The sequence below is a fragment of the Halichoerus grypus genome, chromosome 5 (assembly GCF_964656455.1).
Source record: "Halichoerus grypus chromosome 5, mHalGry1.hap1.1, whole genome shotgun sequence".
Lineage (NCBI taxonomy): Eukaryota > Metazoa > Chordata > Mammalia > Carnivora > Phocidae > Halichoerus > Halichoerus grypus.
This window is the reverse complement of record NC_135716.1, coordinates 32,887,580-32,914,169: the sequence shown is the minus strand read 5'-3', so window position 1 is coordinate 32,914,169 and position 26,590 is coordinate 32,887,580. Positions and strand designations below refer to the sequence as shown.

General features: G+C 42.9%; 1 protein-coding gene across 3 annotated transcripts in view; it reads right to left on the bottom strand.

Moving 5' to 3' along the window:
- Window positions 1-1,354: 1,354 nt before the first annotated feature.
- Window positions 1,355-26,590, bottom strand: part of DPYS (dihydropyrimidinase) — a 74,722-nt gene continuing 49,486 nt past the window's right edge. Inside the window, exons 8-10 of one of the 3 annotated variants that reach the window (XM_036072596.2) lie at window positions 12,606-12,813; window positions 11,795-11,877; window positions 1,355-1,757 (exon numbers count right to left, since the gene is read on the bottom strand). In XM_036072596.2, the coding sequence (XP_035928489.1) occupies window positions 11,818-11,877; window positions 12,606-12,813 (268 nt within the window). In that variant the 3' untranslated portion in view covers window positions 1,355-1,757; window positions 11,795-11,817. Of the gene's footprint in view, window positions 1,758-3,069; window positions 3,201-11,794; window positions 11,878-12,605; window positions 12,814-13,247; window positions 13,315-26,590 lie in introns of those variants that run through there. The other 2 variants (XM_036072595.2, XM_078072099.1) reach the window with 2 other exon arrangements.

The window sequence follows — 26,590 nt, the reverse complement described above, 5'->3', positions numbered from 1 at the left end:
GTATACCAGAGGCAATCCTGAAAAACATGGTATTAAATATTAATAGCTTGAATCCCATTTTCCTATGGCTTTATATTGTTATTTAGAATTAGGTTTCTACAAAACTATTCATGATAAGCCGAATACAAGCAACAAAGAGATCCCCATATTCGTTTCAAATGACTTTGTTGACACAGAATCCTATAGCTATTTCATTCTCCAGAATGGATCTGTCAAACAGATAATGAATCTTCGCTCTGCATTTAAAGCACCTTTACATTCACATACTCCACCAATTCGTCCCTATTTTGTGCAGAGTTCTCACTCATTTCATCTCTATCAATTTAGGAACTTAACGGGAACTCCTTTGCTTCCTCCTTTATTTTAAAATTAATAAAGATGCATTGAATGCCCATCAATTCCCAGGCACTCTGCTAGATGCTGGGAAAATGACAGTGACCCAGACAGGCCCTGCCCTGAATGAGCATTCAGTATCCTGGAGGAGACAGACTCGTAAAGCAGTGATTATAGCGCAGTAAGACAGGTGCTGTGATGGGGCGTAGGCTGGGCCCTGGTAAAGAGGAACACGACCTAACATGACCTCCCATGTTGGATCTGGGAAAGCCTCTGAGAAGGGCTGATATTTAAGCCGAATACGGAAGGATGAGTGGGAACTGGCTTTTCGGTAAGAAAGCAATTTAATGATTTCTTTTCAGAGGTTTCAGACATTTTACTGCGGAGTTCCTATTGTCAACCAAAGCAGGGGAGAATACTAATAAAATATTTTAAGATATCTCTTACCTGACAAAAAAGACCTGTAAGTCTTCTTTAAGTGTAGTTCATGTCCTTTTTTCTGTGTGTTCAGAACAAATTATAATTGAGCCAACTGGATTCCTATCACTCTTTGTCAAAGGTGCAGGTGCACTCCTGATCTAAGAGAGTAAGTCAGGGGCAGATGTATCTGCAATGAGAGCATAATTGCCCTGATTTTACTCCATGTTTTAAAAATTCCTCTTGACCTAGTTACCTAGGAGAAGAAATAGAAGCTCAGCTTCTCTGCATACACAGAAGGATCACGGGACAGATCCGGAAGCACAGGAGAGGGAAGGTACCACTGTAACATCTTTCGGCCATGCTGATTCTCTTTAATTCCCCCAAATCCTGCACTCATCTGTGTGCTTGGATAATTCTCCTTGGACTTAATCTAAGGTTGAGTATCCAGTTTAATTACACGAGGTTTGCTCAGGGACCCGCTTTCCAGAAGTTGCTGAAACAGATGTCACATAGGAAATTATGCTTTTGAATCAAACCCAACCTCCCAGAGTCCCAATCCTATAGGTTAGAAGAAGATACACATAACCCAGAAAACAGGATATAAAATGAAGATCTAAATGTTTATTAATTATAATTGCATGTAAAACCACAGAGTTCGCTATTTTTAAACAAATGTAGCCATTAAAAAACCCTTCAACAAGAATGTGATTTTTAAAATTTCCAAGTAAGAAATCCAGGACAAGTGAAGATGACATTTTGAAGTATCATCAGTGAATTTTCACATCGACTTCCCATCACAATAATATTCATTTATGTCTTCAATCTTACACAACAACAAAGTCACAGTAAGAAAGACAGCAATTGCTTCTGAAAGGAAATCAAAGAGGCCTGGCGCGATTATTTTTTCAAAAGGATCTTGGGGGGTTGAAATAAGGCCTGCTTCTCCACGGGCTGACAATGCTTCACAGTGATGGGAACAGCAGAATCCTTTTCTCTGACTTTACCTTTGAACAGAATAAAAGGAACTCAGTGTAACATTCCCCCTCACAAAGAGATGCAGAACTCAAGCCTAACCCCCAAGAAATGCTATAATCAAAGAAAACACTAATCCTGCCCCTACAAATTCTGTTAATAGCATGTTGCAGCATTCAACAGAATGTCTTCCTCTTGCTAATCTTCCTCTGAATTTTTAACACAATCTTCCTGAATTGGAAAAATAACTCCAATAGGAAGGAAATGACAAAACAAAACAAAACAAAACAAAAAAACAAACCTTGAAACTTTTGGCTGTACGGCACCGTTAAAGACAACATTCCATAATAAAGAGAACACAATGCAGTCACAGCACCTCATTATTCAAGTCACGGGGTTTAGGGAAGCATCGGTTGTCCTAATGTGAAAATGTGCAACTCCTAAGTGGATATGTATAAAACTAGTCCTTTGGCAGTGTCCCTAATTAACACGAACACTTACCCCTGTTCATTATTTAGAGTTTAGTGAAATTGCAAACTGGCAAAACATGTAGATTTCATGAATTCCGTGGTGTTGGCAAAGTCACTCCCAAATAGACATCTGACAGTGCAGGACCAGAAAATAAATGAAAAAAAAAAAAGAAAGGAAGGAAGGGAGGGAGGGAGGGAGGAAGGGAGGAATTGATAAGAATGATGATAACAGATGCTTGAAAAAAGAAAGATCTGGATGTCAAAAGACAAAACTGAGGAGGTACTGAAATATTTTTTCAAAATGACCATATCTACAATATTATTCCAAAAATTAAGTGTACAATAAAGTACATCAAATCCTATCAAATAATTTTCCTGAAAAATTATACCCCCCAAAGCAACACTTGATTCATTTTTCATTCATTCTAAGTTCTAGAACATAGTTGCATTTACAATACGAAGATTTATTTTCTCAGATAAAGCCCTAATTGAATAGTTTATAAATTCTGACCACAAAATTATAATCTCTGTCTTAAGACATGTCATATTTCCTCAGTAACAGGTCCTCTGTATGCTACCGGCCTACTTGCCTCTTGCTCATATTTGGTACTTCAAGGCTTTGCTGAATGTTTCCTAACATCTCAGAGAATAAAACTCTAACTAGACCAAGGCCTTCTTCAATCTGGAGGCTCATCTAGGTGTTCTGTGTCAAGAGGTCTTTTATCAGTCTCCCCTTAACTAACCTGCCCTGGAGACTTATGTCACTTTGAAGCCTTTGACCTTGGCCTTGGACTCTTCAAATGCTTACGAAGACAGAGATGCTGATTTCATATGTTGTCATGCAGGAATACTTTCTTTGCCCACCGTCCCTTACCCACAGCATCCAGCTCAGGGGTGGGCCTGTTTCCTGATCCCCGCTGTGGAGTCTTCTTTTGTCTCTCTCGATCTTAGTGTGATGACTTCTCCCTTGTAGGGTTCACGCTCCACAGGAATGGGTGTGCAAGTCTGAAACAGAACAGTTCATGTTTCTCTTGTGGTTTGGTGACTTCCGGAATTCAGAGGGTAATGCAGCTCCTTTGATGAAGCGTGAGAGCAAAAATGAATCTTGCAAATTTACATATCACGTGCCTCCCACCCCTTGCCCTTTCACAGAAATTCCTGGCCACCTCGGGAACCTGCGCTGTGCCCCACTCTTTGCTGTGTCTGACAAAGGCCCAGGGAGCACTCTCCAGCGATTGTTCTTTTCACTGAAACTTACACTGAAGCCTCTGCCACGTCCTCACGCCCTTCTCGTTCTATTACCACCTTGTAGTCCTCCCGACCTGCTACCCTCCCCTCTAGTTTCTGTCTGAGATGTCTGTGTTCCTAGACTGCTTTGTTGTACCTTTCCCAAGACTCGGAGCATGTTTTTCAGATTCTAGCAATCTGTGTGGGGGTTTTCTCGTTTTCTCACCTGCTCCCGCGTGTCTTCAGGCATCCACACAATCTCACATCTCTCACTATACCTCTTGGGTGGCTGGTTGAACAGCGGACCGCCCCCCCCCCCCAATCCCTCCCCGCCACTGGATTCGGCTTGAGTTAATTCAGGGCTTGCTCAGAGTTTAGAAATCTGGATTTTATAAACAAAGGAATTCACAAGAAGTAACTAAAGCATACTGTTTGTAAACATGGATACACATTCACTGACAAGTCAAGAGGCAGCAAGACACAGTGATTAAGGGCCTGGGCTATGACACCAGACTGGGCACATTTACTTATCACAGTGTTTCCATTGCCTCAATTTACACAGGGAGTAGTAACAGCACCTACTTTATGGGGTGGTTGTGAGAGGCTGACAAATAAGTAAATCATTTAGAATAATGCCTAGCATAGAAGAAGCTCTTAATAAATGTGTGTACACATAAATATGTGCACACACACACACATACAAATAACATTTGTCTTGTTTTGACCACACAAAGGAATATATTGTAGTGATCAACAGTGTGGGCTTTGGCATACGATGCTCTAGTTGTAGGAAGCTGGCAAGGTAACAGACCCCCCTGAGTCTACTCACTCATCTAGGAAACGGAGGGGATGAAAGCCATTTCCCAGATACAAAGCATTTCCTTCCTTCATTCAATATTTATTGAACACAGACCGCCCCAGGTATTTTGCCAGGCACAGAGGACAAAACAAAGAACAACACAGAGATTGTCCCTTCTGCTCTGAGATTTGAAGTATAGCGTCGGCTACACGCTGAGCACTTAGTGCCTGGGAGGAGCCCTGCCCTCCCCTGCTCAGCAGCCCGGGTCTCCGTCCACTTTCTGTGTCTGGTTAGATGATTTGCTAGACTTGCATTTTGGCTCACTATCGACTCTGTCCTTCTCTTCACCCTGGATGCTGTTGTCATCTTGAGGAACATCCACACCGGGAAACAGAGGACCCGCTTCCTATTTCTGCCACCCAGCACCTCGACCTTGGGGTTACCTGGAGCCAACCACACCTGAAACTTTAAACCCTCTTAATACCCAACTCTCTGACCACATCTTCCCCTTCAGGGAGGTCTTCATGTTTTCTCTTTCCCCGGTTCACTTTCCAAGCCAGACTGTCTGATCTATCACTTACGCCTAGGGTGACCATAGAATTGATCCACACTGGGACACGTCTGAGGCTGTAAAGGGAACTAAACATAATTAACAGGCATCATCAGAACCGGCTAAGAAAGCCAGGATGCACTTCCCTGAGTTGCCTACTATCTGAAGGGTCTTGCCTTTCTCTCTTCCTTTCAGCATTGACACTCGGCCAAACCTGTGGTGTATTTCCGATCAATCTCCAGTGACCTAAATGGGCAGATCTTTGTGTCACCTGACATGCTACATGTCCCTCATCAGCCCCATCCTGTCTCCCTCTTCATCCAACAGTTCCTTTGAAACTTCACAGCTTGTGGTTTTCAGCTCTTACTTTTTCCTCTCCTGGACTCCTTTGTGGGAGCTGGTGGCTACCACTGATGGGGGCAGGGCCGACACGCCAGGGCACCGCCCTCCTCAGTCAGGGGCGGGCTGAGGATCCTTCCCTGACCCCTGCTGCAGGCTCGGAGGGGAGGAGGGAGCATGTGACTCAAACCAGGTGACCAGTGTCCTTCCCAGGTCCTCCTGCCAGGCCTATGCTCTTGCCCATGCCGGCATTACCACCCTCCTTTGGGCCTAAATATCACAGATTCCTCTTCTATAACTCAGCCCAGACAATCATCAGTCCGGGAAGCTTTAACCCTCCCTGACACGTCCTCTATCCCGCTCACCAGTTTTCTGTAACCATCTGCTTACCTGTCCCTCTCTTCCAGCAGATTCAGGGCTGGGGTACTTGCTCTGTTTTTCCATAACAAATACTCAATACACAGTTGATCACGTTCTACCAAGGCTGTGATGGGCAGGAGACCCCCTTCTGAGCTTTGTCTCCTCTTTGGGTGGGTTGTTCTAGCCCAGGCTGACTCCGTTTCCCTCACACAACGTCGTTGGGCTTCACCGTTTCTCTGTTCTCGGGGCCGCGCCTCTCTGGCCGGCTGCGGCCCACGGGCAGGTCTCAGCTCAGCTGGTCGTCTAAGAACCGCTTTCTGGCTGCTCCATCACTGCACTCAGAGCCTGGCTGGTCGCTCTGGTCACGGTGGCCACCATGTATCTCTGGCCTCACTGGCCAGGTCTGATCTGCACACGGTCCCACTCTTGACCTGCCTCTGAGGCTCTGGGGGGGCAGGGCCCGGTTTCCCGCCAGAACCACTCCTGCCCGCACGGCCACCTCAGAAACAAACCAACCCTCTCTGAGGAGGCTTTTCTGCTCCACACTTGACAGTCTTTCCCTTTGATAGATGACTGGACAGCAATCAAAGACAATTTAAGTTCTGGTCCCAAGCCTCCCAGTACTTTTCACCTTTCTTACCCTTAGAGGTGGGTTGCATAACCTCTTTAATGCTAGACCCACATCTTGTTCATCTTTGTCCTATCTCCTGCCCCTGGCATTGCACTCGATGTTTATTTCAGAACCTCAGTAGATGTTCACGGGGACAAAGCGAAAAGGTGACGGTACACGTTCTACGAACTCTCAAGCCGTCACTGCATTATTCAGAAGCTGAGTGGCACATTTGTTTTCTGAGTAGACCTAACCTACAACTCTTGTGACTTCTCTCCAGGGACAATGACAAGTCTCCATCTGAAGTGTGAAGTGCTCAGTCCTGACACGACCCCCAGCATGTGGGGAGACCAGTGCGTCATGCTCATGAGCTATCCTAAGTGGTTGGGTCCGAAATAAAGTGGGCTTCGTTCCCTAGTATCCCCGATGAGTACAGTGATTAACGTGGACTCCATCCTGAGTGTCTCAGCTAAACCCATACTTAATTCTTAAAAGACATTTATGGAAGAGCAAGACCAAGAAGCAGAGGGCTCTGGGTTGAACAAAGAGAGATGTCTCTTCTCTGCTTGCCTTCTCTTCTCCATGTTCTCCTGGTTTTCTTCCTGCCTCACTGGTCAGCTTTCTCAGGCTCCTTTGCTGGCTGCCCCAGAGCTCCATCTCAAGCCCCCTTTCTTCTCTGCCTACAATCTCCTTGGTAGCCTCGGACTTATGGTTTCAAATCTACATGCCACAATTCCCAAATTTTAGGTTCAGCTCTGATCTCTCCCAATCTCTAGACTCCTTTATTCCGGTGGCTAATTGACCTCATCACAGGGAGATGTAATGAGTGTCTCCAGCAGACCCAGAACTTAAGCACCACAAACTGTAGGTGAAACGGAAGTAGGATTTAAGGTCTCTGAGACCAAACACTGCTGTCATATTTATGCCTGCATCCCCAGGACCTTGGATAGTGCCTGGTGCTCAAGAAATATTTGTTAAATGAAAGAAGATTTCTTAACTGTAGGACCTCTTAGAACTTTTTATATGATACTGGGCAATAGAATCTCCCGAGAATAACATTATCTAAAATCATTTGACAGCTTTCTCAAGGTGCACCTCAAGAGACCAGTGTCCTGACTGAGAACACACTCTCAGAAGGCTCAGCTGGGTGGGGGCATCTTTCCCTCTCTGTACAGGCGGGTCAAAATTCGATGATCTCACCCACCAGCAGTTCTTTCCATCTTGATGGTATCACAATCCTACAAAATGGCTTGAGGATAAAACCGTGTGAGAGGCTATCCTAAGTCATATACAGAACACAGAGGGGCACCTCGTCTGGTAGGGTGCTGGTGGTTTTCATTGGCAGATGAAAGTTCAGTTTAGGTTTACAGCATTTAATGATGATATTGTCATTGTGATGAGTTAGTTGAAAGACAAAGATAAGAATTATATCACAATATGCGGTGCAATAAATAAATACTAATTAAATCATCATTACACCTGCATCACTGCAGAAATGCTTTTTGGTTAGCTGATCAGGGGAAACAGGAAGTTTTAAGTTGATAGAAAAATGTAACTGTATTGTTTGCAGAGAGTGGAGTGCTAAGATGCTAGTTTTTCTGAGACTAGGAAGACTGACAGAGAAGAATCTGGGGCCGCAAAGGAGGTTCTAATACCAACCCATCCATGGACGCTAAGAAACTAAAATATCAATAAAGACAACAGAACTTCTAGATTCCAAACAGCAGACACTGACCCAGCACTGAACAGTCCAAATGAGCAGCCAATGAAATCCATGCCTGTCTGGTGAACTCAGGCACTCAGCACACATTGAACGGAACTCTTCAGGGACAGTGAATCCCCAGCACATGAGTAACCCCTAGGTTCAACGGAGGTGACCTAAAACAGGGAAAACTTGCATATATTACAATCCACCAAATGTTTCCATTTAACCTTCGACACATCTGCTGAGCTATTTCTCAAGGACAGTGTGACAAAGCTGGGCCCTCTCATTTCAGGGATGGTTCCTCCAGTAAGTCTGCCAGTCTGAGAGTCGGTGAGCCCCGTGTGTAGGAGGGGAGGTTGGTGGGGTGACATCTTGAGCATGGGGGCAGGTGGCCATGTGTGTGAGTGGGGATTAAACGTTGTGAGGAGTATGCTGCATGCAGCACAAGAGGGTAAAAGGATTGGCTTTGAAGGTCGGAGAACCTGGGTCTGAGTTCTGAAGCTGCCACTGAGTCACTATGTGACCTCCTTAAGCCTTGATTTCTTACTTTATGAGATTGGGAAACTGCTACTTGCCTCAGAAGGTTGTGGTAAGGATTAAGCTGGGCCGGGCACATAATTGGTTATCAATAAATATTTACTGAATGAATGGTGAACGGTTAGATAAAGCCCAAAGGGAGAGTACTTAGAGAGTCCCTATATACAGTGGTATGCCAAGCAGCTCTGCCTTCCCTTTTCTTACCACCCCCAAAATCCCCGATTTATAGCACTTGCCTATTTCTGGGGTGTCAGTCCTGCCGCCACAGCTGATTTCAAGCTACCAAAGTGACCTCACTGAATGAGGAGTTGGGAGGAGGTACACATAAGTGTCTCTCAGGAGCTGCAATGAGCTGACTGCACAGAGGTCTCACCTTTTAGAATTCTTAGCCATCAGTCTGAGGAAATTAGGATATATGGCAGTTACCGACATCTCTTAAATTATTTTCTCTGAGCTACCACATTGGGAAAGACATTGACAAACTGTTACCTCAGAAATGGAGAACACTCATTTCAAGGACCAGATCAGCCATCCTTTCAATTTTATCTTATCTAAAAGGCAAATTATGCTTATTGTTGCAAAGCTTTAAAAGTTTAAAAGCTTTGGCAGCCGCGCTCTGAAACCATGCCTTGCTCCATGAAGCTATTCCTGTTTCTCTATAAAATGCAATGTGACCCTGATTTCCCAGAATAGATTGGGTTGCTTAATACTGAAAAAAAAAGAGAGAGAGAGAGAGAAAAAGAGATGACTTAAAGAATTGGTGAAAATTACAAGTCTAAATACAAAAATCCTAGAAAAAATAATCCATTTGAGTTTCAAGAGCTATATTTTTGGGGGTAAAGAATTAACAGTGTGTAAGTCAATTTTGTTTTTTCAATATGCTCCTGAATATGTAAGTTGCTGTTACTTTTTTTTCTTCTCCTTCCTTCATGCCCCCAAACTCTCCCTTAAGTGACTTTTTTATAAAAAATTGAAATATATATCTTATTAGGTTACATTTATCAAATAGTTTGATGCCTCATCTTCTGATTTAGATTTTTTCCCTCAAGGATTAGCTGCTTAAATGTTAAAATAAATGAAGTGATAATTCCCTAAAGCTATCAGATTGGATAAAAATGTTTCTTTCCTTTGAAATTCCTCAGTATATCTAATAACAGTGATAGCTGCATGGCAGGATGATGGTAAGTTTTATCAAGTAATAAAGTCATGGACAAGAATCAGGCTCACAGACAACTCCACTATTTGGGACGAGTCAGGGGGCAATATTCTGGGTAAATTGATTTAAATTTCCTCCTATGACCTCTGAAACTATAATCTTTGCTCCTTCCATTTGTAGTTTGTTCCATTTGTCAAATTCCTACTAGTACCAAGCACTGGGCATGAAAATATAAGATGCTGTCCTCAAGAAACCAACACTCCAGCCAGATCAGCTGAGTTCTGGAGCAGGTGATGTGTCTCTACCATCTGTTCTTCAGGAGTCCAGAATGGTAAGTGATTAATTTTCTTGGGTTGGATAACAAGTGAACAGGAGAAATGGTATAGGCTGTTTTTGCTTGCCTTCAAACTCTTATCCCCACTCATAAACTGGTATTTTTCTGGAGCAGGTTTCTTACTGCTTATCCCAGGGAAAGTCATTTAATCTTACTGAGACTCAGCTTTCTATTCTGTAAGATGAGGAAGATAATATCTACCATACGGCTTGTGATGCAGATTAAGTAAAATAATGAACATAAACTACCTGGTACAGTGCCTGGCAGATAGTAAGTGCTCAGAACAACACATGACAATAATGATAACAACTATCACTTATTGTTATTGCAAAACACAGTAATGTACTTGAATGCCTTAAAAGTTGGTCATGTCAGAAGAAAATACTAGGAAACTAACTCACAAAATTGATAGTGAACTCTTGAAAAAGGAAGTTGACATGAATTTTGCCCACAAAACATAAAATGATCATTTGGAAAGGAGAACTGATGAAGCCAGTCATTTGGTGATCTCTGCTGCTTCAAACATCTTCTCTACAAGAGAAAGACTTAGGTAAGGTCAGCCATTTAAATACAGTCTGTCAGGCGTCCCCAGTTAGTCTAGCGTCCCTGCTGGTGAGCAACCGGAACTGACGCCAGGAGCCGCCCCTTTTTGAATCCCTTCAAGTGTCACCTAACCTATCACTCAGTTCTGTTGATTCGCCCTCCTTATGATGCCCTAAGCCTCTCCCTTTCGGCTCGTCCCTGGGATTACTACTGCAGCTGCATGAGTGAATTTGCTGCTAACAATGCTTCCAATTCAGATCAATTATTTTTTGAGAGACCGTTGTTTTTCACAGCAAATGCTGAATCATTTATCTCCCATGAACTCACTTAACTCAATCTTTATGATCTACAATATCATTTACTGCTCACGTATACAGTTTTTGGAATCAAATAGCCAGAGTTTATGTTTTGGTCCTGCCATACACTAGCTGTGTGACCTGGATCAGTGTCTTAATTTCTTGAGCCTATTTTCTAATGTTTAAAATGGGCACAATAATACTTCTTTCCCTCACAGAGCTGTTACAGCAACAGCACCCGTGCCCTGACTTGCACTCAGTTAGCAGTCAGTAAGTGTCAGTATTGCTGTTACCTATCACATAAATGGTCAGAAACACATAGGCTGCTTCTAGTCACTATTTACCTGTCACCTGTCAGTGTCAACATTTACAAATTAACCTTAGCAGAATGAACTGTAATCGTAAACATTTTGACTGAAATGTAGTTTATAAAGAATTATAGCACCCTGAGAATTTAAAAACATTCTGGAGAGCTTATCTACTTAATCAAAGCTTTAGGAAGTGTTAAAACAACAACAAACAGGATGAATCTTGTATAATGGACTCTGAGAATCCACAAGTAAAAATTTCTCACAAGGCATAAGAGGAAAAACCAAACAGACTACAAGATCCAAATGGAATGCATTGAAAAACAGCCAGAGAACTTTAGGAAAATAGAAGTATATTTTAAAATGGAAAGAAGAGAGAGAAGCCTTAGAACTAATCCAAGGGTTCCAAACTCTACTGTCTCTATGGCCAGATGAGGAACATAGCGAATGAAGCCTGCAGAGTAAAAATCAGAAAGGCAGCCTTGGAAGGTCTTGGCCATCCAGTCCTGGCCTATTGTGTCCATGTGGGATTAAGGGCACAGACTGCCTCCTCCCACCCCAAATCCAGCAGTTTATATGGCTTTAATCTGAAATTTCCTAATAAGTTAGTATATTTAGTGAGATGAATTTTCAGAACACAGTGTAAAGTAAACAAAGGTGTGAAAGCCCAAGATATATTAAGAACAAATATCTCTTTTATAATAACAGATTTATTACAAAGTCTTGGGGGAACTTTGTTATGGATTTAGTCATCAAAAGAGGAAAGCAAAGAGACAAAACTAACATTTGACTCTTACTATGGGCATTATATTTAAAATTCTCATTTGAGTCTTACAATTTGTTAAGGAGGAAATGTTGTCATTCTCTAGATGAGGCAACTGAGTCCAAGGATGAGAGATCTTGCTCTTGGCCACACAGCTAGGAAATGGAAGGGCAAGGTAGAATTCATATTTAGATCTACCTGAACCCCAAACTCTACCATTGCTCTCATGCCATTAGAATGAACCTTCATACATTCAACTATAAGGAGCAGAATTTTTTGAGGAGCCATTCATTGCTAAGCTCTGAACTCCACCTCTATTTCTGCACAGAGACCACACCTCCCATAGCTGCTCCCAGAAAATGACAGCATGCCATGTAGCTGGTTGACAGGAGACTTGGCTCGAGGGCTACCCCAAGGCCCTGCTCAATCTATCTTAGACTGTATGAAGACTAGGATGCTTTCACTCCTTTTTCTCTCTCCTTCACCAGGGCAGACTTGAATTGCAGTCTGAAAGCTCTCCCAGCCTTTTCTGGCTCCCTCCCATCTTTTCACACAGGTGTTTCCCCTAATAAAAACATAAGTGTCTGCTTCCTGGAGGACACTGACTAATTCAACTGCCAAAAGTCCCCAGAGACCCTGAACTTGCCTGGGGAAACCTGACTTGGTCATGAGGAAACCCTCAATAAACACACCAATCGTCAAGGAAAACGCATCCATCCAATAATGATTCTTTCTTTGAAAACTGGTATTTCTGGAACCTCCCCTATCAATCCTGCCATCCCAAGAATGTGTTAAACCGAGTGTATGTGACAACACCACCACCAACATCCAGAAACAGGTGACAGTCCAGCCCCTGGTAACAGCCCAGTTTTGCACAACTCACCTGGTCCCGCTGTTTGATCCGTTTGTAAACATACTCAGCAAATGGTTTGCGAGGAATAAACTTCCCATCTCCTGCTGAGACACTGAAAACTCCAGCTTCATACACCACTTTGCCTCTGGAAATAGTCACGAGGGGCACCCCATGGCAAACCATGCCCTCAAAGATGTTGAAGTTAACAGCCTGATGATGAGTTCTTGCCGAAATAGTCCTGTTTATAAAAACAAGGACCCCCCACATCATCACCAGCTCATCTGACAAATATATTAAAAGAATGACTTTAGAAGAAAATTTAGCAACTCTATTAAGCCATATTAAGCTTTATTATTTGCACAAGCGACTTTAAGAATAGAACATAGCATTAACATTTCATTACAAAGTAATTACATTTTTTGAGAAAAAACCCAATAGATCACTTCTTATGGTGATTAATAAGGATGAAGTGGGTGAAAGGAAGATATTGTCTTTCATGTTTAGATTTTTAAATTTTTTACAACATGTATGAGTCTGATGAACACCCTGACCCAGTACCCAGCTCTACAGAATTTTATCTTTTTGCAGATGCATGTCAGCTTCTTCGTTACCTCTCCCCAAATCCCATTCCTGTCCCTCCCTTTCCAGAGGGATTTGCTAATTGATAGTTACCAAATTGAATTTGGTTGTTATCAAGGAAAATTGTATCTTGAATTTCTTTCCATTGTCTGCAGCAAAACTGAAAATTTGAGGATAATAAAATAACAAAATACATTAGAATATAATCTCTTAGCAGGATCTATGTCATCCATTTGCAAATTCATCATCATTCTCAGTAGTTTATTAATACTTTCAATCTGACACAATATGATTGATGACTTCCAGGCTAGATCCTTGGAAATGCTGGATGTCTTCTTGTCCTAAATCTTATTTAGTGGAAAGGGGTGAGGGGAAGTGATCTGGCAGCAGTGACTAATATGAGCATAATCTGAATTCTGGTAGAAGTTTCTACAAGCCCTCCTCAGGAATGGACTGAAGAGAAGTACTTTGCTAAAAACCCCAAGGCTGGGTCTGAGTCAAAGGTACAGCAATCCAAAGCTCTCTCAACACTAACCTGGAAGGATGGAGCTGGGAGATTCGGGCTTTTGTGTGCTGCCATCCTAGAAATGAACGAGACAATGCTGGCCTGGATCTTGGGTCCAGAATCCTACACCCAACTACCTACTTGGTTTACAACCCTAACACGTCCAAACAGAATTGATTTTTAATGTCTCCCACAACTCCCCCACTCGGGTTTATTCCTCCCTTGAGTTCCCCAACTCAGGAAATGATACCACTCTTTACTTTTCCACACACCCCCTCCCCCAGTCAAACTATCATCAAGCCTGTTGGTTCTATCTCCAGTAATAATAATAATAATAATAATAATAATAAATCCCAAACCTGCCCACTTCTGTTGCTCCCCATTGTTTCCACCCAAGTCCATGCCACCATCATCTGTCATCTGAGTGACCCCCAATACCTCTTATTGGCCTCTTTGTTCCCCTCTTACCTTCCTACACTCCTCACCACCATCCACAAAGAGAGGCTTTAGGAACCAACTTAAATGATACAAAGAAAAGTCGTAAAGGGGCACCTGGGGGGCACAGTTGGTTAAGTGTCCAACTCTTGGTTTCAGCTCAGGTCATGATCTCAGGGTCGTGAGATTGAGCCCTGCGTCAGGCTCCATGCCCAATGCAGAGTCTGCTTAAGACTCTCTCTCCCTCCCTCTGCCCCTGCCCCACCTCGAATAAATAAATAAATCTTAAAAACAAAACAAAACAAAACAAAGAAAAGTTGAAAAGATCAAATGAACCAGAGGTAGGTACAAATATAGCAATAATAATTTCAAACACTAAGGAGGAGGGAAGCCTACTGATCAAATAGTAAGTCACTAAAGTAGGAAAATGAATAAAATATTTAACGGATTACTAAGAATAGAATGAGTTATGAGCTATGAGTTGGTGATGAGAGATACAAAATCAGAGAAAATAAATCTAAGGAACAACATAGAGGAGCTTCAGACCCGCACGTTAAAGTGAGTTTTTACGACCACCACCGTCTCTTTCGGATATTTCTGTAGTCTGGGCTGTGGCTTTCCTAGCTACCACAGGCACACTGATAGCAGGAACTCTTGGGCTTGTTCTGTAAAACGTGACATAAACATGACTGTAAGGCCACTAGATAGAGAAAGGAAAATGCATAAAAATCCATGCTGAAGTGGTTATTCAATCCAAGAACGGGAGGCAAATAAGGGGAAACTCTAAATCATAAAATTCTATTTTTCCTGATGGGAAGTTAAGAATTACTGACGCTCTTAGGGAAATGATTTAACAGAAGAAATAAGCTCCATACACCAAGACTGTCATCACGATATTGCCTACACTGTTCAAAATCCGAAGCATAACAATTTCCTAATGACTATTCAATGGAATATCGGGCATCTATGAAAGACTAGAATTAAGAATATGCTGGGGTGGGGCGCCTGGGTGGCTCAGTCGTTAAGTGTCTGCCTTTGGCTCAGGTCATGATCCCAGGGTCCTGGGATCGATTGAGCCCCACATCGGGCTCCCTGCTCCGCGGGAAGCCTGCTTCTCCCTCTCCCACTCCCCCCGCTTGTGTTCCCTCTCTCACTGTCTCTCTCTCTGTCAAATAAATAAATTTTTAAAAAACCTTTAAAAAAAAAAAGAATATGCTGGGGAAGCAAAGAAAATGAAAACTGGATAATAATACATGGAAAAACATTATATATGAAGTATGTATATTATATCTACAGGGAAAATACATATGCGGGCAGACAAAAACAAAACGAAATACACACAGTGAAGTGTTTTTGTGGGCTAAGAATGAACGGATATGCAAAAAGATCCAAATAAGAAAGCTGAAGGTCTGTGACAGCAAAATGTCAAATCAGATTTCTCTGCCTTAGCCAAATAAAGGTCATGACCTTGACTTTCTCAGCCTTGGGGTTGCAAGAGAGAGAAGACAATTAGGCAACATCTAAGTGACTCTTTATAATAAAGCATTATGTAAATGAGGTCCAATTAGCACAAAATGTAAATTCCAGGCAGTATGACCAGCAGCAAAAAGAACGCGCTTGCATTTCCCATTCAGAGGTGTGGGACTGGGCGCCTCTCCTCTCCCAGCCCTTGCCTTCCAGGCCCAGCTGCAATCCTACAGTTCTGTAGGAGCTTCTGCGCTTCTGGATCTTGGTGCATGAACTTGAGGAACTTTCACACTTCTGCATCTTGGTGCATGGAGTTTTCTTCACTCCAGATCCCTCCTCCCTGCTCATGTCCACCTTCCCTAAGACCCCGCTCAAGAGTCCTAGGGCCACGTTCGTAACATCTCAAAAAGCTGGGGGGAAAAGAGAATCCTGGCCCTGAGAAGCTGACCCCAATGGCCCTCTTTCTTCTGTGGGTTAGCACTATCTGAATGCTAAGTCATCTAACGATCTCCAGATAAGTCCCTCTTTTCCTACTTGGTGCACACTTTAAGACTGAGGCCATGTTGTTTCATCCCCAGCACACAGTAGGTGCTTAATAAATATGTAGGAAATGAACAAAAAGAATCGCACGATTTTCCTTCTGTGTGTTTTATTTCCTGCCTCCCCTGTCCTCTAGGACGTGACTGTGTTTTGGAAATAGAGCACTAAATTAAAGGAGAGGTAAACATCTAATCCCAGAGTTCCGTTGTATATTTAACATTTCTGGTGAGCTATACAAACTCAATACTAATACAGACAGACATAAATAAATAAAGTAAATTGTTATAATTATTATTCTTAATTGCATCTTATCAAGTTATATGAAATGCCTGTTCATCAATACCTAGCAGTATTTAGCAATGCCGATATGATCAACACTAATACATACACAGGTAAGTATGATTACCCCGTGTCCCTGCTGATAATGCTGAAATAGAGCTGTGTGAGAGCTTGCCCAAGGATCACACAGTCTGAAAATGAATGAACCTCTGAGAGGTCAGAATAACTTTCACTTGAGAATCCTGGTATATTTGTAATCCTGCCATAAGAAGGTTAAAAAAATTGTGGTACATTTCAATATTTAATTGTTTTAAAGAAAAACAGAATGCAATATCATCACAAGATTTCTAAAATTACTACAAAATATATTTAAAATCTATTCGTTACTAGTGCAGTGTGGGAGATGTGGTCAGTTAATGGAATGAACACAAGTTCAAAGTCACACAATTGCCTTTGGAAGGATACCTGTTGTTCCTTTGAACATGCTCCATTAAAGGCAGAGGCCTTCTGTTAAGGCAAAAGGCAAGAACATGCTTTCCCACCCTCCTTTGCAGCTGGGGCCCAGTTATGGGATCTGGCCTCCTCCAAAATCACGTCCTCACACCAGTCTTTGCATGGCAAGCTGGCGACTCCGGATGCAGGTGTTACAAGAATCCATGTCGGTGAGGATGGAGATGGATAAATCTTGGTTTTAGGGCCAGCTGTGACAGAAGTTTAGCAGAGGGGTCCAACCTTGCTTCCATGGTAACTGTGCCCAGGGACTGCACTGGGGCTCCCCGTTGCCCTGCGGTAGGCTCAGGGTATTGGTCCTGGCTGTATAGCCTCTCAGCCTGGTCCTCTGGTCCTTCTGGAGATTCTTCTGAGCCCCCCAGTGTCCTTTAACACATTCCCCTTTTGTTTACCTAGAGTAGATTTCTCTTGGTTACAGCTAAGAACCTTGCCTGATACATATTTTTCTTTTAATATTTGCAGTGTACCTCTGGGACTTTTAGAAAAATCTTTGGTGATAATCTCAAAGGCATAAAATTGAGGGCTTCCTTAAGCATGAAGCCTGAGTCCAACCACCCTTCAGGCCTGTCCCAGTGACAGGTCCTGAGCAGAGGGGAGCATTAAGCACGGTCTCTTCGCTGCCTGGATCAGGCCACTGTCATGCAGGACATAGGAGTGGACCCGTCCTTCTCAGAACTTCATGGAAAAATAATGAAACATCCCCCTGGTTTTCCTAAGGTGCTCACAGGGGCTCCCTCAGATGCAGCCCAGGCTCAGGTACAAAGCCAAGGTCAGACTCATAACCCCCCCCCCCCCCGCAGAGCCAGTGGGCCCCACGTCACCTGATGAGCTGGCAATGCTTTGAACACTGAGACACCATTTTGTAAGAAAGCAAGAACGCCCCTACCCAGACTCTGACTAAAAGAGAGACTGAATTAACAGACTCGTGTGTCATCGTTGTAAGGTTCGGCAACACCATCAGACACATTGGAGCAGGTGTCATGGAGCTTTGCAGGGACTTTGGTTCCGAAATGGGCCACACACACAGTTCCATCCTGAGAAATGCAGGGCAGCAAGCACTGTAGTTTTGTCCCTTGGCTTTCATTCTCCCTTCCTCTGGTGTCAGCACCCCAATTTTTCTTTAAGACCTTTCTCTCCCCCATTGGAGAGAATTTGGTAAGACAGTCGGGCATGGTGCCCTGTTCTTACATAACCAAGGGATGAGCAATTGCCTTTTGTTTCCTAGCAATCTGAATCATTGGCAGAGTGAAAAAATAATTAAAAGTGATTGGCAGGTGCATTCCTGAACGCAAACCCAATTCCTGCCGCAGGCAGCCCAGGCCCCACCCTTCCCAAGCCTGCAGCCCTGGCTCTTCCTTTGGTCGGTGAGCTCCCCAGAGCCATCCCGTAGCGTGCGTTTTTTGCTTAAGGGAGAACAAGTCGGTTACTCTGATTTGCAGCCAAAAACCCTGACTGATAAAGATTTTGTCCCTTGGAGAGTAAGTCCCTTAACGAAGAGCCCATGGATAATAACTCTGAGGCAAAGTTCAAAAGTTCTGTGATTCAAAAGGGACCTAGAAGCTATGTTCAACCAAATGTGTCTGCAGAACAGATGCAAAGGTGGGGCGATGCTCTGATTCCAGTTGTAAGCCAGACCCAAGAGCTATGAGATTCATCACTAAATCTTTTTCAAATTTAACAGTATGCAAGGTAGCTCAGGAGAGTAGCATTCTGAGAGATCCCTTCTCTCGAATGACCGGATGGCTGGGCTGTTGGCCTGTTTGGGGGGTGGGGGTGGGGGTGGCAGGAAGGATAGGGATGATTAAAGCCTTCCCAGGGGCTAAGGGAGGCTGGGGTTCCTGGGCCACTCCCTCTTCATTAGCAGATTCACTAGGAGGGTGTTCTCAGTGCTCACTCTGCCCCAAGGGAAAAGCTGCTCTTTGTCAAGCTGGCTTTGAGCGTGTATCAAAGGGCATGTCTCCTTGAAGCGGAGCATCAAAGTTGTCTTACCAAGTCCCAGTTATACACATGTCCGAGGCTCAAGCCGACGGGGCAGCAGAAGCCCTGAAGATAACACTAAGCTATTTTCCAACTTAGTCAATAACTTTGATGCCACTGACATCACAACTGCGGAGAAAACATTCTGTCCCTTTGCAAATAGCTTCCTATCAAAGAGCCGTGTGCTCTTCTAGATGAGAAAGTCACTGAAGCAAAGCCTGCAGGAGGCTGCAACACCACCTCTGTGCATTTGGGAAGAACACTGTGGAGAGCAAGAGGATTTCGGAGAGCAACGTGCGTCTTCTTGACCCCAGAGAAATGACTTGTTTCGGTATTTAGTTCTATTTTCTCCGGCTCGGCCACTTTGTCCATGGCACGGGTGGATTCTGAATCAGCCTGCCATGAGAACCCGAAAAAGTTTTAAAAAATCATGTCAGGTCTCTTAGTGGCTTCTTTAAAACTATACCTCATTTTTCTACACTGTGTTATAGGACACCTTATCTACTCACAAGAAAGAATAATCATCATTCTGTGGAGTAGGGGCTATTATTACTCCCATGCAATCAACGAGGCTGAGGATGAGTCACAAAGAGGTTTATAACTCACCCCACATTGCACAGTCCCTGTAGGTCAGGTGAGATAAGAGGTTGGGGTCTGAACCCCTAGACAATGCTGCCCTTGAAAGCTCGATGAAAAGCCACGTGCACAGCATTCAATCAACGAAAGCATTCTTCATCAACCAGAAAACAAAAGGGAAGCAGCTCATTCCATACTTCCTGATGTTTCTTAGTTTGTTTTCTATTTAGCAGCAAGGGATTTCATATGCTCTTACAAATTTCTTAAACCAAAATTGACCGGTCATTCTCAATGTGATCACGATGGAAGATTTTTTTTTTTTTTTTTGGACATGTGTTCCAACTGTCTATTTCAAACTACCTCTTCCGTCAATTTCTGGGACCTGACAAGTTCTATAAATGGGGGGCACAGCAGCCACATCTCTGGAAATGCTAATCGGTGCTACTTCAAGCACATTGTCATTATTAAGCAAAATTGCTGCTCACTGCACCCATCAATCTTCCACCCTCTCTTCAGACTTTTCCACCTGCCTCTCAGAAGAGAAAATGGGAATTGCTTCAGCCATGTTATTAAATCTAAATTGGACAATAACTTGGAACTCCATTGGTGCTCAATGCATGACGAGACATTTAATGCAGGTTCATAAAAATGCTCCCCAACATTGACTTGAAGAAATAAACTGGTTAGGTAACCCTGCTATTTTGTCCTTGAAGTCCTATCATATAGGTCATGAATGGTGGTGTAGATCATGGTTAAAGAAAGTGAATTTAACAAGTTGACCTTGGAAGTAGGTATCACTCCTTCACCTCCCATGCCTCACACAGCCTTGAGCAAATAGAAGGCATTTTATATACATATTTGTTCATTTGAAAATAACTTATTAATAAATGTCTACATTATTACCTAACATAAATATTTCATGTTCCATATATTAGTTTTCAGAAAGTGGGGAACTAAAAATAATTTAGTGTCTTAAAGGAACAGGAACTGAATGTGAATCAGCATAAGCTAGCATGATTCTAGGATGTATGTCCTATGAATATTGAACAGGTAAGTGCGTCTAGGGGAGGTCTGATTATTTGCTTGTACCAGGCAAGGCTGTTGGCCTAACATATTGGTCAGAGTTAAAAGTAACTTTCTGGGGTGGTGTGGACTTGGTCTTGTAATTACATTGTCCCCATGCTGGGAAGTTGCCTTGCCCTTGGCTGATGACATTGTTTGACAGACGACGTATGGGCACAACTTGGGGAGAAACAAGATGTCGGTTCTCTATGCAGGAATACACAGGCTAACGTTCACACAATACCCTTCCTGAAAAGTCAGAGTAGGCCAGATACTTAGGATGTTTAGCTGTAATGCTATAGTTTAGGGAGAGAAAGGAATGCCTGGAATATAAAGGGAAGACAGTTGAGTTCTTTAAGGGGTTAAAAAAGAGAAGGCTGGCTACCAGAAATGAATGTCTGAGGGACTTCTAAACTTACTGTTTTTTTTTTCTGAAAGGAAGATGACCTATTTTCCTTCCATCCCTACTAAGGGGAATAAAAAGAGGTAGTAAGCATAAACACTGGCAGATGAAATGCAGTTTGACACTGGAAAATCACTGCTTGACAACTGAGAGGTGTGTTAGTGGAGGAGAGAGGCAAAGGCTGTGGCCACGGGAGGCTCTGGGAACGCAGGCTGCCAGAGAACTGGGAGATGCTCTGCGGAGAGTCGGAAAGAATTCCTAGTCTGAGATCCGAGGAGGGGAGGCCTGGCCTCCAGGATTCCCGGGAAGGTGAAGAGGCAAGCATAATGTCGCATGATTCTGTTCCCTAGACATTTCAATGAGTCACGTCTGGGATAGTTTCTTGCAGGGATCTCTTTCCTTCTCTTTTGCTATCCAAAAGCATTCACCTTTGACATTTTTACTTGCTCTTCTTACATTTCCTAATAGCACCTCAGTGGCTAGGAGCCATGGCCAAGTCACCAATGCAAACATGATGATGATAAATAATAACATTCAGTTGCAGTCTCTATTTACTGCATGCTTATATGTCAAACTGTATGCTAGCATCTTTTCGTGCATTATTTTACGTAATCCTCCTTATAACCCTAAGGAAGCAGGCTGCTTTTAAATACCTATTTTATAAATAAAGAAATTGAGGCTCAAGGAAGCTGAGTAACTCATCTAATATCATACGTAAGAGTCCAATACTAAGTGCTTAACCACTATATATTGCCTCCCACTAGAAGAGATCCATCCAGGACACAGGTCTTGAAAGAAATGTGCTTTTATATGAAAATTTACACAATCTTCCTCCAGAAATACTAAAGCACTTTGAAAGGAAAACACAATGTGAGGTAGCATAATTAAGGATAAAAACAGAACGGAAACACTGTTGAAAAGAACACAGTACCAAGCCCCTGGGTGGGTAGTTGAATATAAGTCTATACATGAGATTATACTCATCAGCATAAATTTCTATGCAAAACCTTTCCCCAAAAATAGGCAACCAAACAATGAATCAATTTTAAGGACTACCATCATGTTTTCTTCTAGACTTTGTGCACAATTTATTCTCATAGGTGCCAGAAAACAACAAATGGGGGATGCGGGGACTCAGAAGTGCCATATATTTAGGGACTCATAATGCTCTCATAGGAAAAACAAAACAACAACCTGGGTCTTTCATCATATTGCTGAAAGCCATGCTTGGGTCATTAAACTCTTCTTGTCTCTGGTTTATCACTTAAATAAATGAGGTAAGAATTGCTAATTAGGCTTACAATGTCACCATATAGAAAGTTAGATGCTAAGAAATGAGTTTCATAAGCCCAGAATTGTGAGGCCACTATTTCAAAGTTCTGACCTCCTGGCTGTCTACAGTTCTATTCACTTCTGGCTTGAGGCAAAAAAGAAAGTGAAATGAAGAAGTCATCTTGGTGGAACGTTGTAGAAAATCCCTTTCTATCTATGTGTTTATCTTATACTCATTCATTTAACACATATTTATTGGTTACCAACATACTGATTAATTACCATTGATTACCAACATATATCTGTTGATTGCCAACTGATTGATTCCATGCCATGCACTGTTCTAGGCCCTGGAGATGCAGCAGGGAATAAAACAGATAGAAATCCCTGCCTGAATGAAGCTCCCACTCTTGTCATGACTATTTCTGAGTTTGCAAGGCCCTGTTTGTTATAAACTTGACTTTAACATATGAACAAGGTCAACTTTTTAATAACAATAATATATATATATATATATATATATATATATAGCGCTTTACAGTTTCTGTGAAACACTTTCACATGACAATAGCATTTATTCCTCAAAAGAACTTTGGGGAGTTTGCAAAAATATGACAGACTATTTAAATAAAGAGACAAGTAATATGTTACCAAAAGAAAAAAGAACAAAGGGCATGAATAGGTATTTCTCTATAAGAAAAAAAAAACCCAATGACTAATAAACATGAGAAAGTATTCAACTTCCTTAGTGCTCAAATATATTGCAGCTGAAGGTAACATTTTTTACTTGCAAAAATAACAAAAAGCAGAGGGGAAAAAAAGATTGTGTCCAGAGCTGGTGAGGAGCTATGGGGTGGTAACCACATATGCAGAGAGCCCTTAAACCAGCATATACTTTGATATAGTAATTCCACTTTCAGTAATCTGTCCAGTGGAAATAATCCCAAATCTGGATTTAAAATAGCAAAAACAAAAAGTAAAAACTATAAAGTTATCCAAGTATATGAAACCTGGATAAAGGGTCTAACACAGGGGCGCCTGGGTGGCTTAGTCGATTGGGCATCTGGGCATCTGCCTTTGGCTCAGGTTATGATCCCAGGGTCCTGGGATCGAGCCCCTCATTGGGTTCCCTGCTCAGCGGGGAGACTGCTTCTCCCTCTGTCTGCTGCTCCCCCTGCTTGTGTGCTCTCTCTCTCTCTCTGTGTCAAATAAATAAATAAAATCTTGGGCGCCTGGGTGGCTCAGTTGGTTAAGCGACTGCCTTCGGCTCAGGTCATGATCCTGGAGTCCCGGGATCGAGTCCCGCATCGGGCTCCCTGCTCGGCGGGGAGCCTGCTTCTCCCCCTGACCCTCCCCCCTCTCATGTGCTCTCTCTCTCTCAAATAAATAAATAAAATCTTTAAAAAATAAAAAAAAATAAAAAAATAAAATCTTAAAAAAAAAAAAAAGGCCTAACACAGAGTCATTATCTAGAGAGCCTTTCCTGGAGAAGTGAGAAAATGTTCAGCAGCCCTGTATAACCTGATGTCTAGGGCTTCCTATGCAAGCTGCAGCTACAACTGTGCCTCGTTGATCTGCCCGTTACACCCTAAATGTGCAGAGGAGGATATACAAACAGGAGTGAAACTGTGATTGACAAAACAAACTGGAATTCTGGGGCTATTGTGGATCTCTCTAAGTGTCTGTCCCTCTAGATTCCCGTATTATAAAGGTCATTTACTCTGATTCCTCCCTGCTAGTTTGTAAATCTTTCATGTCTGATCTTTTTTTTTTTTTTAAGATTTTATTTATTTATTTGATAGAGAATGAGAGACAGAGAGCATGAGAGGGAGGAGGGTCAGAGGGAGAAGCAGACTCCCTGCCGAGCAGGGAGCCCGATGCGGGACTCGATCCCGGGACTCCAGGATCATGAGCTGAGCCGAAGGCAGTTGCTTAACCAACTGAGCCACCCAGGCGCCCTCGTGTCTGATCATTTTGTATGATAATGATAATAGTGATATTAATGTCTCTTAAAGTTTTACTATATGCCAACACATCAGGTTGAAGGTATTATCTCCTTCCAACAACCCCCAGAGGCTGGTATTTTACTGGCAGGAAACTGACCTCAGAGAGGTGAGGAACGCTTCCAAGGTCATGCAGATAGTATTGGCATAGCTGGGATTTGAATCCAGTGATCCAGTTCTGCTCTAGATCCCACGTCCCTTAACCACTGGGCCACACACACCCCCATCTATTACTTTATACCAAAAGTAGGTTGAGTATTTTTTTTACCAGTCCAGTTAGGTCCTGAGTTACATCAGGGGAAGACACTTCTCACGCAGCTTTGAGTACGATGTATGGCCCCCGTTGGCATTCAATAAATACTTGGGTCATAAATTAATAAAGCTGCAGTTGACTCCTCTACTTCATTCATTTCCAATCTTCCACCAAGTTGTCGGGGAAGAGTTTTCCTTCCAGGAAATCAATCAATTAAATCAATTCCTTCCCCCCCCCCCACTTTTGTTGCCATCATCTTGTCTGAGGTCTTATCCCCTCAAGCCAGAGTCCACCAACAGCCTCCTGACCATTCTCTCAGACTCCAACCAGTCCCGCACACTCATCACCCTAACGTACTGGGTCATCAAGCTCTCCCGACTGATGAGCCTAGATGCAGGATCAAAACGCTCAGGTCCCAGGGTGAGCAGGTGTGGGTAGAGTTCCTAGGCTTGTCACCTGCGACCAAAAGCACCCTCCCAGGTGACAGACAAGCAGTCCTGGTGTAGGCTTAGGTTGAAGGGTTTGTTGGGATATGGGACTTCCAGTGCTAAAACTGGGCAAGTTCTGGCCAAACCAAGAGAAGCTGATAATGTGACATTCTCCTCTTGGTCTCTAAATTCTCCGCACTACCGCGCACCCAACAAGTAAGAGTTTCTGCTTACGCCATGTGTAAATGAGGACGCACAGGTTCCGACCAAGTCCAACCCTCACTCAAAACCATTCAGTGACATGTGCTGCCTCAGGAAACCCATATTTAAACTAACATTCAAAGCCCTTCGCAATCCGGCCAGGACCAATCTTAACTGCGACTGCCTGCCATCCTGACCCTTCTGCCCAGGCTCTCTGGTCCCTTGATAGCCCCTTGATTGTATCTTTTCCATTTCTCCTTATTTACCCCTGACTTCTCCAACTTTATTGGGGCTTTACTGTGCCCTGTCTACTTACCCAGAGCCACCCCAAGGATTCAGTTAATTCAAAGCCCTTTCACAAGCCCAACCCAGCCTTTGGTGAAGTCTTGATGACCTCAACTCAGGACAATTAGTTAGACCACTCATTTGTTGGGGAGTGAAGCACATGAGACCCTTCCCACTTCTTAAACTGCTGTGTTGAGCTGTTCTTATTTTCCTCTTCCAAGAGTTATTTATCCTTTCCCACGTGTATATCTTGTCTGTCCAACCAGAATGCAGCCTCTTTGGTGGCCAGTATTATACCTTTACTTAGGTCCCTCACAGCACTGAGCAATGGCATATCTTAACACAGAGTGAGCATGCAGTAAATATATGTTTATAGACAACTGATTACTACTGTCTTTCTTCCCCCTACCACATGAGGAATTCAGCAACCCTTCCACACAGATCAATGCTCCAGTTTTTTCCATGTGGATAAACTGCCTTCTCATGCTTCTGCCTCCAGAATCCTAGCTTTCCTTAAATGCCTCATAGGAGAATGAAACTGAGAGCAAAGTATGAGCATTTCCCTCTGATGGTGATAAGAAAAGGGCAGAACCCCTCATTGATTTCCCCCCCTTCATTTCTCCCTTCCTACTATCTTTCTTTTTTTTTTTTTTAACATATAATGTATTATTTGTTTCAGAGGTACAAATCTGTGATTCAACAGTCTTACACAATTCACAGCGCTCACCATAGCACATACCCTCCCCAATGTCTATCACCCAGCCACCCCATCCCTCCCACCCTCTACCACTCCAGCAACCCTCAGTTTGTTTCCTGAGATTAAGAATTCCTCATATCAGTGAGATCATATGATACATGTCTTTCTCTGATTGACTTATTTCGCTCAGCATAATACCCTCCAGTTCCAGCCACATCATAGCAAATGGCAAGATTTCATTCCTTTTGATGGCTGCATAATATTCCATTGTATATATATACCACATCTTCTTTATCCATTCATCTGTCGATGGACATCTTGGCGTGGGGGGATGGGTTAGCGGGGTGATGGGTATTAAAGAGGGCATGTACTGCATGGAGCACTGGGTGTTACACGCCAACAATGAATCATGGAACACTACATCAAAAACTAATGATGTAATGTATGGTGATTAACATAACATAATAATAATAAAAAAAAAAGGGCAGAACCACAGTTGGGAAGGGTGGGGAGAAGGAAGACGGGAAGAAAATATAACAGAAA